Here is a 13634-nt window from a genome sequence, read left to right as displayed (position 1 = left end):
GGAGCAGGAGCAGGAGCAGGAGCAGGAGCAGGAGCAGGAGCAGGAGCAGGAGCAGGAGCAGGAGGAGCCAAAGGAGCAGGAGCAGGAGCAGGAGCAGGAGCAGGAGCAGGAGCAGGAGCTCCAGCAGTAACTGAACTAAGTGGATGGTTTTCCTAGTCTTCAGAATGAAATACACAGTTGTCCAGAAAATGAACTGCTTTAGCATTACACCGTCCTTTATCACAGACTCGTTGGCCTCCTGGAGGGCAGCTTGAGTCCTTGGTAAGTAAAGCATTGTCATCTTTTTTGTTCTGTCCCTACTAAAAACACTAGAGATTCTATCAAGATCTGGGCAAAGACCCTTCTAGAAAGGACGGTAAGGATTCCATGCTGTGATCCATCTGTAAGAAGCTCTGACCACCAGGGAAGCTCCCTCAGGGTGAGAACTACAGCTAGCTCCTATTCCTGCAAAAAGGAGGTGGTGAGTCAGGAGCAAGGGCAGTGGCCCTCAGGTGAGAGGGACCAAAAAAGAAAAAGGCTTCACATCTGCCAAGTCCTGAGAAGCGCGCTCATAAAGCGAGGGACTGACCAGAAATGAACTGCCCTTTAGATATTTTACTTTTATTCCTGTTTCTACCAAAATGTAAAGCCATGCAGAAGAACGTTGTCATGTAAAATAAACATGGTTTGTGCCATCTGTCTTTTTCTATGCCTATTTTCCTGTTTCCTTATCTGCAGTCACGGGATTATGGCCAGAAGCGCCTACGCAAACTTGGAAAACTTCAAACATTTGTACATTTATCAAAAGTTAGGATTTGTAGGAAAAGAAAAGGTGTCACTCTATGTTGAAATCCTGCCCATGAATATACTTCAGAAGATCGAATTACAGATTAGTACCTCTGGTGACAGCTAACTCTTTGTATGGCATCTGACAGAATTTACTCAGGAAGTGTGTCATGCTATGTACAGTAGGTGCTGCTACCATGCGTGTTTGCTGGATAGCCACAGTGGCTGTGGTATTGTCCAAGGGAGCAAAGAGTCTAAGTTATCATACGAAGATACTCAAACTAAATTCCACGTCTAGGAACAAAGATGCAAGCTTGATACAGGAGGAAGAAAAATTAAAAATATTGTAGAATAGGAACTATTCATAGCATTGATGGAATGGAATAAAAATAAAATGTCATCATCCGGTGCGGCTTCATTTGGGGGATTTAATTTCTTACCATTAATATAAATCTGAGAAAACAATTTTTTTTCCAACATGGCAGCTTCCTTTAAAATCAAAATGCCTCAAGCGAATGGAGGCAGCTGCAAAGGCTGCCCTGTCCCAGTGTTCTTGTGGAATTCGGGGTCACTGGACATTAGCGCCTACCTGGGGTTTGATAGTTCAGTGAAACCATCTGGCAACCAGCGTTCCAGAAAATCTGAGGCATGTAATTACTGGAATCAACTCGGCCTCCCTTGGGGTAAATGCGGCTCATTTGTCGCTTATTGTAACTGGGTAACTGATTAAGGAAATCCAACAGCAGCCGAGGCGAACGTACAACAGAGAACAACAACAGTGGGGAAGCGGGACAACGATAAGGAGGTAGATAACACAGGACCAATCCCCTTATAAATGCTGCTCAGAGGAAGAAGGCACAGCCTCGGTGTGCCTTCTAGAAACTATATTCTGGGGATATATAATCTGGGGAGGTCTACACAACTGCTAAGCTCTTCCTTCACGCACACCATTTTACAGCACTATGATAAAAATTATACAAAAAACTAAATATTAAAATTATAGACAGTTGCTAATCTACAGCAGAGACCCCTGCCAGTCCTCAAGAGCACCGACCGTCCCACACAATCTGTTAGGATACTTTACAAACTCAATTGCGTGTGTCTTCAAGTAGCCCAGGCCAACCGACTCGTTAAAAGAAGACATGTTATAGTGAATATTACGCTCTGTAAAAGAAAAGCAAAGATGTACTCAGAAACTCAGCCATCAAGTCCCTCAAAAAGCAAGCAGCCGATACAATTACACCCAGAATCTTACATCCCATGTCAGGAAGTATTTGTGGCCCATGCTACATGACTGTGTCAGTTGCTCCGAGTTTCACTAACATTCTGTGCATATGCTGAATTAAATGTGGACTTACTAAACAAATGACACGTATTCCAGTTGTCATAGTTATTGTGAGATATGTATTTTTTTGATAATAATGCACGCTTCAGGCCAGAACTGGTTAGGAAATATTTCTAACTACTTTTGAGCCGACTTTTGTGGGGAACCAGCTTTTGAATAGGATTTCTGTACCACAGAACATCAAACCTTATTTCCCTTACCTTAAGGCACTTGTACCCACTGATCAGCTTCTCCTCACTCTCCAGAAGCCATAGGTTACACAATATACACACACAGAAATCAAAACAGGCGCTGTGCCTCAAAAATATTACTAATACAGTTTGTCATAACAAAGTAAATAAAGAAGCCTTACGAAAGCATATGGAAAGCTACAAGCTAACAAGTCACAGTCCTGCACCGCCACCTTGTGGATGATTCTGAGAATGACAGCATAATACCATCACAACCACAGGACCATATACAGTCTATATGAATCAAGTCAGGGGAAGTGGACATCCACAAAGGAAAACGGCAACAAGTCAGGGGACAGCCAGTGCAACAGGAAGCAGACAGAAAAGCTATTGCATTTAACCTGTAATGTTACCTTCAGCCACATGGAAACCTTGAAACTTCACAGGCTGTGCATAGTTGATCATCGTGGACAAGTACGGATGAATGTTCGTGGTAGCACCTACATATTTATAAGATGCCATCCATGCCTGCTCATCCTCTACGGTGACCAGGCCCTGTGAGCACAAGGACAAGCCTGTTTAAGTGGACGGCTTCAAAGGGACTCACTGGTTTAGTTTAGGCATCCTGACTAAAGAGCACTTGCATATGCATAAATTCATATGCGACAGACCCTGTTGCCCTCTTAAAGTTTTACTTTAGAAGTCTACTTAATACAAAAAGAGATAACTGAAAACATTCATTTTATCTGTTAGATTTTTCAAAGGACTTTCAAGTGTTTGGGAAACTTTACTGGGTCTCACTGCAACACCAACAGTGATAGCAGTATTACGCTTTAAGCTAATACACAAAGCTCAACTGAGTGGCTATCCAGCAACAGCATACATCAAAATCACCCACAGGCTTTGTAGACATAAACCGCTGGCCCCACTGGAAGAGATCTGCTGGAGGAGGCCTAAAAGGTTGTCATTCCATCGCCAAGTTTTCAGGCACTGCCAATGAGGAACTAGAGACCATGTTTTACAGTAGTTTCTTCCAGAACTTTCAGCACACACATGCATTATGATTTAGATACTTCTATTAAAGTATTTACTATTATAAGAACTTGATAACTTGCTACACAGGACGTATTACATTGTACAGAGAAAAACTCCAAACTATTGTTTTTATCTCTTGAGAAACCAAAGCAAAAAGAACTCATTCAGTAACACAATAAATGTGCCAAATGTGGTCAGTATTTTGTTGCGAACGTTGGAGTTATTTTCCTCCAAGAGACTCAATCTAGGAGAAGAAACAGCTCAGGAGCACAATGAAGAAGAGATGGCCAGTTAGCTTATGTGCTCATTTTAGCTGATGACTTAACTTCTGCGTCTTCAACATCAACCTGCTGTTACCTGTGAAAGCCCGTGATAACGTCATCTGTACATGGCACTTGTGTCTGTTTGCATTTTTTTGTATATAGGCCCAAACTCCATCCATGTCAAATATGGGCAAGAGCCACGTCTGTTTTGTCCCACGTTTCATGCTCAGAACACCAGTGCTATATGTTGGAACCATGATGGGTGCCACCGTGCTGTCTGTGAGGTCCTGTTGCATTTAGACTGAAATTTTCTCATCTTACTGAACTTGAAGGATCATGGAATGTACCACTGAGTATAAGGAGAACTCCCACTAGCCACAGAGCAAGGCTAAAATCATCCAGCTAACATGGAAAACATCGAATCAGCCAGTCTCTGTACTGCTGACCCTACCATCTTACGAAAACCAGTGAGGCACAGAAGGTCCTCGTAAACACAAAAGGGTATCCCTTCAGGATGAATAGTCAAGAAACAAGATGACACTTCATTCCAAATGCAACAAGACCCTACAGACAGCAAGGCAGGATTTTCTGTGTTCTCAATTGTGAGTGAGAATCCAGGGAATAGGCAAATTCTGTGCATGACTGCCATTGGCATTACACAATGAAATACATGTACAAATACAATCAATGAGAACCTTTAGAGCATAAAGAAAACAAAATATAATATACTTTCTTCACAGTAAGGCCAGTGCTCGATATGACTGAATGAGAACCCTATGACGAATGCTAACCTTTCAGAGGATCGGCACCATCAGAACCACAATCTATTCCACTACGCTATCCTATGGCTCTGATGAACTACGGGTTATTTTTATCTTCACATTCAATATGCTAATAATTATGCAACCTTCTTCTTTGACTGAAGTCTCATTCCACATAAGGAGATAGCTTACTGAATTGAATACTTACTTCTAGGGAAATTGTCTCACCTGCCTTGGTTATGTCTTAAATCAGCTTTAACGGTTTTATTGCAACTAGAGGAATCAGACATGTCAATACTATGAATGGTGACCCTGGCACTGCGTGGGCTAGGAAGATCATCAGTGTTTAATGTGAGAAAGCCACGTGTGGGTGTTTCCTGATGGAAAAATGCTTGAGAATTATTTTGTTACCTTTTTGTTGTTTTCATGTTCAAGGTCATCTGAGGTCTAAATTAGAGAAAGAAAATTATTTTGTTTACCTCTCTAAAGGGTACATTTCCAAACTCATTAGCCTGTCCTTGGGTAAATAAGCATATGTAAACATCTTACTCTATTTATTTCTTATAACGGTAAGTTATGGGTGACATAAAGTCGTCATCGAAAGCAAATGTCGCAGATATTCTAAGTTCATGGTTTTATACTTTTTATCAGTTTTCATTGTGATGCTATTTCCTTCCCTTGTTGACAATCTTAGTTGTTTCACTGTAAATATTTTGCTAAGGATTAAAGCATGAAGGTTGAAAATGGTTGTCAATGTGGCCACCTTCCCTTAAATGTAAAGTGGAGTGCAAATGGCCCCCAGTAAGCCAACACTCATGTTTGTAACTCAATGTCTGCATCCCCACCAAAAGCATTTGGTGAACCCTAATTTCAGTGTGATGGACTGATGGTCCCCAACTTAACAATAGCTTGTTTATGATTTTTTCTTTATGAGGGTGTGAAGTGATATTCATTCAGTAGAAACTCATTCGGTACATCCAGTTTAATCTTTTAATGGTTAAGGATACAATTTAGTGTCCTCTTGTGATGCAGGACAGTGGCTCCTTGTCAGCCACGTAAGCCTGAGGGTAGATGACCAAAACTCTACAGTATACTGTGTTGCTAAGCTAAACTGTTCAATAAATTAAGTGTTAGAAACTTAACCTACGTTTTCAACTTTTAGAGTGGATTTATCATAATCACATTGTGAGACAAGACATATCTGAACTTGGAGAAGGGGCTTGCGGGAGGTAATCAGGTCACGGGTGGCTCCTCATGGTGAGGTTAGTCCTCTTATAAGAAGAGATAAGAAAAAAAATCTTACTTTCCCATTTTCTTTCCACTATGGGACAATGTACCTGCTAAAAGAAATTTCTGGAACATAATGGCTGGCACCTTGAACTTGATGCCCATCCCAATGAGCATCAGGAAATACATTTTAGGGATTTGAACCAGCGTGTCTGATATTATTGTTATGCAAACCCCACCTGAGACAGTGCTGCTCAATACTCTGGGTAGTACAGCAACATTCTGGAATCTTAGTGGGCATCTGTTCTCTCACGGGACTCAGAATTCCTAGCATCAGAAGGGATAACACTTCTTTGACTTTTCTCCCAGACAAAAAATCTTCTGTCCTTCTGCCATCAAACCTTTGTACCTGCATCTCTGTCCATCATCCTCACAAAGCAGGCATCCTTACATCACTAAGGACCACACCTTTGCACTGCTATGATCTCATCTATTCTCACCACACCAGTGGCTTCCTTTTTAGAGCACGAGACAACATCCAGATTGAAAAGAGCATCTGTTCCACATCTCACATCTCCGGTACCAGCCCGTTTTATTCTTTCAAGGCAAAGGTCACAAATACAGAAACAATTCCTAACCCTCTCTGTCGGTCTGTTCTGCAGCTTCCTCTCCTCCAGGCACTCTACCAAAACTTTTCCATTTGCCATTGACCTCCATGCTACTAACCTAGTGGACACAGTTCTGCCGAGTCCTTCGATAGCATCCAGAGCCTACGGTAACTGTCCTGTTCTCTTTTGTGTGGCTGCTGGCAAAGCCTGAGCTCTTCCCTCCCAGTTCCTCTCCTGTGAGCCCCCTGTGGACTAGGGATCCACACAGACGTCCTTTTTCTACCTCTCGTGAGTCACCTCAGCAATTCCCATGACTTCAAACATTATCTCTTGAACTCACTTCTCTTGCTCAACCTCCCTTCTAGACACCGGTGCTGTTGTTAATGAGTGCTGACGACCATGATAATGAGGATGAAGGTAATGAGAGCATAGCAGACCTGCTACTGTACAGGGGCTGCTGTGTGGACAGCGCCGCTGTAAGTTTCTTTACTCTGTGGGGAGTACCCAATGAGACGGGCATTATTACCTTCATTTTCAAGATGGGGAAACAGAGGCAAAGAGAGATTAGATAACTTACCCAAGGTTAGGTAGGACATGAGGTCAGGGGATCAATGCTCCTCCTTGGAACTTCCACTGGAACGGCTTACAGACCTCTCCAGTTGCCTGTCCCACTGGAGACTGCCTTGTCCTTTCTCATTGTTTCCCACTCCAGTAAACAGTACCACTGCCTACCCTGTTCCTCCAACAAGGATTCCAGGAGGTCACCTTGCTTCTCCTTACCTTCACGTTCAGTCCATCATCAGGAAACTGTACCATTGTCTGTGCCCTTGCTACACCTTGGACCATTCTATCGTCTCCCTCTTTACTCTCTAGTTTAATCACCAGGGGTTGCTTCTGACCAATTAAAAGCCCACTCTCAGTGTTTCCACACTTTTGCCCTTACTTTCCTCTAGGTGAGAGTCCACAAAGGGACCACTACAGTCTTCTATCAGATTACACTCCCTCTCCATTTAGTGTTACATGAAACAGATCATGTTTCGCCTACATTTTTAATTTCTCATAGAAACTTCCAAACTTCTGAATTACCTCATCCCCACCCGACACATGTCACTTTGCCTCACCCTAGGATCATCTAATCTGCTCCACTCACGCCATCTCTGCTCTTACTGCTATCCTTCGGTATGAAATACTACTGTTTCTCTGCATGGTGAATTCTTCTTTTCCTCATTCCAGTCACCCATTCTCTCCTTGTCTCCACTTGAGCACTCATTTTTATTTTCATAATAGTACTAGTCACAACTGAATCATAGAATTCCTCGACTGTTGACTCTCTCTTTTGCATCCTTTCTCCTAAAACGGAGGAGACCCATAGAAACTGTCAAAAGGCAAGATGAAAGTGCATTTTGACCTGTTTAGGGCAGTCTGTCCTAAGCTGAGCCTGACAAGTTCTAGGAACCCAACAGTTTTCCTTGGCCGAATGGCTGGAACAGTCTCATACCTTTGCTAGGAGGATGGTGTTTTCACCAGCCGGATGAGCTCCGTACCGAGACTTCATGTGGTATATCCAGAACATAATTTCCTAATGATACCAACAGGCTAATATTTGGCCCTGGGATACTGTGTCTCTACTCATCAGCTCTACTACAATAAGTGATGATATTTAAAAGAGCCTGTCCAATTGGGTAGTGACCATTAGAAGGTACAATTAATGAGTAATTTATAGGTCCTCTGAAACTTAATATTGTGTGTCAAATCCTGGTCCCATAGCAGAGAATTTTGTCCTATATAATCAGAGAGAAAAACACAATACCTGGTTCTCCTGTTGTCACAGCCCAAAAATTCCACAATAACTGCCACCCCTTAAAAACCATGAAAGAATGGGAATGCAATGCCTCGGACCTTCTTGACACTGTTTGCAACCGCTTCCTTGTGACTGTAGTCATCGGCAGAAAGTTCATTCCCAAATTTGTATTCAGGGTGTGCTTCTTCCTCTTGATCAGCTGCTTAACAGACAGAAAGAAAATCCATGAAGCCAAATTCAGGCCCTGCCCAAAACCTTAGGAGAACATGAGAGAAAGTTCCCATGACCTACACTCATAACCAGGATCTGGAAAACACCCACTGCCTCTTTGGTGTCTGTTTCATACACAGGTTGATTATCTTTAATTTGAAAAAAAAAAAAAAACAGCGTTCCAAAATCCTAAGCTGTGTGATTATTGTGGTAACAAACAAGAAGTTTCAGATTTCACGGTATTTCGTATTAGGGATACTCAATTGGTAATCTATGAAATAGCTCAGAATCTGAAAATGTGAGCTTGGGGGTGAGAGCAAACACCCAGAAGTCTGGTTTTCCAGGGCGCAGCAGGATGGCCATGGGGCCACCAATAAAATTTAAAAAAATTAAATTTAGAAAAATCTTGAAATCAGAACTACTTCTCCGGCCAAGTGTTTTGGATAATGGATATTCAACCTTCATAAGTAGTCTAACCTGATCATTTAGGTGTAAATTGTATATCCCTGGTAGACACTTAGTAACCGAGTACCTGAATATATGTTAGCATTTCCTGAGCATGTACAAGTACATAGAAATACTCACAGTCATATTCAACTTTGCTACTAAATACAGCTGCCTCACACTCCGCCTGGGAGGTCGCTGTTCGTCCTTCTGAGCTTCAGTCCAGCCTGAGGCCAAGGTGCATGCATACTTTTCCTTAGAGCATTGTCTGTTTCCTACTGCCTCTAGGCAGACCTACCCTTCAAAGCCCTGTTGGACATACTCTTGCCTGTCATGCTGGTATGACATCTTTAAATTGAAGACTCTATAGTAGTTTCATACTATGACACAAAATAGATACAACTAGCTGGCTGACCAGAGTATTACTGAGGGAAAACCAAGAACTGCATATATCACCAGGACAAAAGGACCTCTGTGCCTGCCCTAAAAGAGAAATTCGGTAGCTGAGGCTCTCTCTTTAGGAACTTTCTTCATAGCTAGACAGTGATGGCACACGCCTTTAATCCCAGCACTTGGGAGGCAGAGGCAGGTGGATTTCTGAGTTCGAGGCCAGCCTGGTCTACAGAGTGAGTTCCAGGACAGCCAGGACTACATAGAGAAACCGTCTTGAAAACAACAACAAACAAACAAACAAAACCCCCCCAAACCCAACCCCCCCAAAAGGAACTTTCTTCATACTTGTATACAATTTCCTGTGCTAATTTTTTTTTTGTAAAAGATAACAAATTTGTAAGTGTAATAGGTAATCATTAGAGGCATATTGTTTGCCTATAGCAATAAAGAACATACAGTATTTAAGGTAGGATGGTGCCTGTATGAATGACAACTAGAATCATTTGGCTCTCACTTTAGATTACTATATATGTTCACTAGACTTGATTTTTCTCCACGCCCTGGTTAGCTTTAGCTGTCAACTTGACAAAGCCTTTAACTATCTGGGGAAATTTTTTTAATTAAGGGGGTGCTTATATCAGATTGGTATGCGGGCATGTCTGTGTGAGACTCAATAGGTAATTGATGTAGGAGGGCCCAGTCCACCATGGGCAGCAACATTCCCTCCTCAACAGATGGTCTTGAACTGTCTAAGGGAGCTAGTTGAGCATACATCTGCCTGATAGTCAACAAGTAACATCCCTCTAGGGTCCTTATCACACTTCTCTGACTGTGAAGATTAGCAAGCAGGCCCATCTCAAGTTTTTTCCTTGACTTCCCTCAACAATGAACCTGGGATTGTAACCCAAATAACTCCTTTCTCCTACAAAGCTGTTTTTAGATAGAGTGTTTGTCACAACAACAAAAATGAAATTAAAACAATCAGCAATATTTCTAACCTTAAAATATTTTTAATGACTACTTTTTTGTATTTGTGTTATCTGTGTACTCCAAAGTCCTCTACATTAGAAGAGAAGTACTGTAGGATGTAAAACCTTTATTCCTGAAGTTGGGAGATTCTGGAGCAATTCTCTATGCTGTTGCCTTGTAACTCAGGGACTGTGTAAAAAGACTGGACACTTTAAGCTTCAGGTGCACTGGAGAATGAGAGCGTGTATATACTAGGTTATATGATGTCAGGGCACTGACACAGGCTGTCTACATCACAGCTGGTACATAAAGGCACAGTTATTACAGCTTTCTCCTTGTTAATTTATTCCATTATTTCTGTAGTTTGTCTTACTGGATTACAGATCAGTAATGCCTTATGTGCATTTGGTTACCTTCTTTGAAACTTCAGCTGAATTTTTAAAAATCTCATTTTTCTTATTTTTCTAAATTTTAGGGCTATTATTGATTGATACTTTATTACAAATACATATAATGTGTGTATGTTTATCTATCTATCTATCTATCTATCTATCTATCATCTACTCATTCTTAAATATTGTTTTGTATTTTTTTTAAATCTGAAAAATCTAATGGTTACATATTATACATCCAAAGAGAGCTGAACTGATATCTGATTTGCCACTCACCTGCTCCCTTGAATGGGCAGCCCTAAGACTGCTTCGATGAACGAAAATAGAGCCGAAGTGTTCGTAGCTCTTAAATAACATAACAGCTCCTATTTCCTGTATCTAGGGTCAAGGTTCTTAGATGCTACAACTTAGCCAGCTAGCGCCTGTTCACCTGCTAGCAACTGTATAAAAAAAAAATAAACAAACAAACAAACAAAAAAAAAAGAACTAGCCAAATAAACCCCAGTTGCTCACAAAATCATGAGAGGTAATTATAAATCACCGTGAATTTGTGCTTCCAAATGTGGATGGTGCATTATGTAATATGATGCAAACATTATAGGAACTAACTGAATAATATCAGAGATCTTTGGCTATTTAGATCCCACTAGGCACAGAGAAACACAAGGAAATCAAACGCTATGTTTTTCTCTGGGATGGGAGTTAAACCCTAAGGGTATTTAGTTTATTTATTAATGGAACTCTCCCACAGGCAGGGACAGTGAGTAAAATTGGGTGATTCTCATAGCTTTTGGGTTTAGCCTATGTACCTAGTCTCCTAAAATCAGACATAGTTCAGATGTGTGAGTGATAGGGAAGTTTCTACAAGTACTTAAGTCTGTGCATCCATGATTCCATAAAGCAATGCAAGTTCAAGTTACCTGGGCAGGTAATTCTCAGGATATATGATCAGGAGATCACAACCTGAAAACATTCCCAAACTTTCAAATGGCTCACTTGTTACAATTATTACTAAGTATTACATCATTAGTTTTCAGTGCAGAGAACTGAACCCAGGGCTTTGCTCATACTAGGCAAATATGCTATCCTGAGTTACAATCTCAGCACCAATTTTAAACAGAATATCATGGCTGGCTATATTGAGAAACTGAATAGGTGATGGTAAATATTTGTAGTTTAAGTAATGCTTCCAGGGACTCTGGTGAGAAGGCCACATGTAGGTTAAACCTGTGCTGTATCACTGAGCTACACCCAAGCTAAACAAAACTGTAATAGGCTTTGACTGTCAAGTTCACTTTGTGAGCATCAGTCAGTCACTTCATTTGATTCTCTTACCCCATGTTCTTGTCTTACCACTATCAGTAACAAGACTGAACTTCATGTTTTTCTTTACAAAAAAAAAATGATTATAGAGTGGACCTATCAAAGGTCCTGCCTAAGGACCTTCAACTCCTGCCTAATACAGCAAGGGATTCAAAGGCGAGGCTCTGACTGGAAATCTTTTCTGAAGTGCTCAGTGCACAATGGGAAAGGAGACAACTAAGCCACTAACATGCAAGTGTCCAATAAATTGGAAATAATAGTATCCAAAAAAAAGGCATCCCCTCAAACAATGAAGGCTAATAAAACAAGGAGTCCTAAATATTTAGCAAGATAAAGTCATTGCTAGTCAAAGGAGTTGGTTAAGAGAGATTAATGTTTTTCTTATTTCCAATATAACCCTTTTTACCTTGAAATGACAACTCATTACTCTTTGTGTGTACAGGAGTGTGTGTGTGTGAGTGTGTGTGTGTGTGTGTGATATCTATGTGACATACGTTTACATGTGCCAATGAGAGTGTGTGAAAGGCACTGAGTGTGTGCCCACAGGGTGCAAGTGGAGGTCAGAAGACAACCTCGGATGTCACGCCTCACCTTCCACCTTGTTTTGAGTCAGGCTCTCTTGGTTGTTTTCCGTGCTTTTGCCAAACTAGCTGGCTCATAGACTTAAAGAAATTCTCCTGTCTCTGCCTCCCATCTTCACAGGCATGGCAGGTGTTCAAGTGAAGCACATGGATTCTGTGTATTCAGGCTCACATCCTTGCCTTACACCTGCAGCCGCTTCCCTGGCCCCACAACTCACCACTTTCTATTTCCTCCTCATTGTCATCTTCCAAGATGCTAGCAGGGGCAGCTGACTCTCCAGCTTCCATCATGCTTTTCAAAGCTTCAAGCTGTTCTGTAAGTAACGTCAAACACGGAGATGAGAACAGATACCAGAGCCCTTATGAAGTGTGAGATAGTCTCCTGTCTCGGTCCCCCATCTTCACGGGTACTACGGAGGTTCATGTTAAGCATGTGGATTCTGGGTATTCAGACTTGGATCCTCACACTTGCACGGCTAGCATTTTACCCTGGAGCCGCTTCCCTAGCCCCACAACACATTGAGATGTTTTCAATGTGAGTGTAAATTAATTTATCTTTTATGAACAAAACTGTGACAAAGTGTGTAGCAGTACAAATACTCCTTTTTCCTTGTGTATTTTAACACATAATCATATGAATGAGTGTTTTCCACTGAATGGACAAGTTCTAAGAACTAAGAATTAATGGGAATATAGTGGAATAATACTGGAAAACAAATGTACTATCTGCATTCACCTTTCCCTTCCCACATCTGTAAACAGTTCTACATCACATTTCATCTAGACAGCTGAACTGCTCAAAAAACACATGTGCAACTGACTTACTTTTTTCAACCTCAGGCTTCAGCCTTTTATTTTTGATGAGTATTTTTCTTTTGAGGTCATTAGGAGACGGCAAGGGCCTTCCTGGTTCAAGCTAGAGATAGACAGAAAGAGCTCAGTTAGGGACTTCTCCATGCTCAATTCTCAGACCATGAGAGCCCCAGATGCCTGGAGTCACACCAGCCGGCATCCACTAGATGTCAGTGTGCACAGCTCTGCTTCCACACAATGCTCATCAGCTCACTAAATCCAACTTTGATTTAAACAATGCCGTAAACCTGGAATGACCCCAGTCTTCTGGGGTACACAGACGGATCCAGCTTCCCTAGTAGAGTAGGGTCTGACCTGAGCGGTGCTGGGGGTGGCAGTCCTGCTGTATGGTGTGCTTTTCACATTTCAGGTCCATCATAAAGCATTTGAAAGGCCTCAGATCAATCCTGCATCTTCACCAGGTCACAGGCTAAGCCTGACTTCTCAACAGACTGACATGGGATTTTTTTGTTTGTTTTTTTTTTTTTTTTTTTT

General features: G+C 41.6%; 1 protein-coding gene and 1 long non-coding RNA gene across 12 annotated transcripts in view; one reads left to right on the top strand and one right to left on the bottom strand.

The window, feature by feature from the left end:
- The window catches only part of Plcb4 (phospholipase C beta 4), a 363080-nt gene that overhangs the window by 53472 nt on the left and 295974 nt on the right, over positions 1-13634 (bottom strand). For 4 of the 11 annotated variants that reach the window (XM_031372018.1, XM_031372023.1, XM_031372019.1 and 1 more), the window contains 7 exons: positions 13113-13203; positions 12506-12601; positions 8074-8177; positions 4751-4786; positions 2694-2835; positions 1845-1929; positions 1355-1479 (listed from right to left, as the gene is read on the bottom strand). In XM_031372018.1, the coding sequence (XP_031227878.1) occupies positions 1355-1479; positions 1845-1929; positions 2694-2835; positions 4751-4786; positions 8074-8177; positions 12506-12601; positions 13113-13203 (679 nt within the window). The remainder of the gene's footprint in view (positions 1-1354; positions 1480-1844; positions 1930-2693; positions 2836-4750; positions 4787-8073; positions 8178-12505; positions 12602-13112; positions 13204-13634) is intronic. The other 7 variants (XM_031372020.1, XM_031372024.1, XM_031372021.1 and 4 more) reach the window with 4 other exon arrangements.
- On the top strand, positions 5907-12634 carry LOC116091002. The gene is made up of 3 exons (XR_004118886.1): positions 5907-6341; positions 6540-6591; positions 12409-12634. It is a non-coding gene; the product is annotated as an uncharacterized LOC116091002 (long non-coding RNA).

Source organism: Mastomys coucha, unplaced genomic scaffold (assembly GCF_008632895.1).
Source record: "Mastomys coucha isolate ucsf_1 unplaced genomic scaffold, UCSF_Mcou_1 pScaffold15, whole genome shotgun sequence".
Classification (NCBI taxonomy): Eukaryota; Metazoa; Chordata; class Mammalia; order Rodentia; family Muridae; genus Mastomys; species Mastomys coucha.
This window is presented reverse-complemented; position numbering and strand designations above follow the sequence as displayed.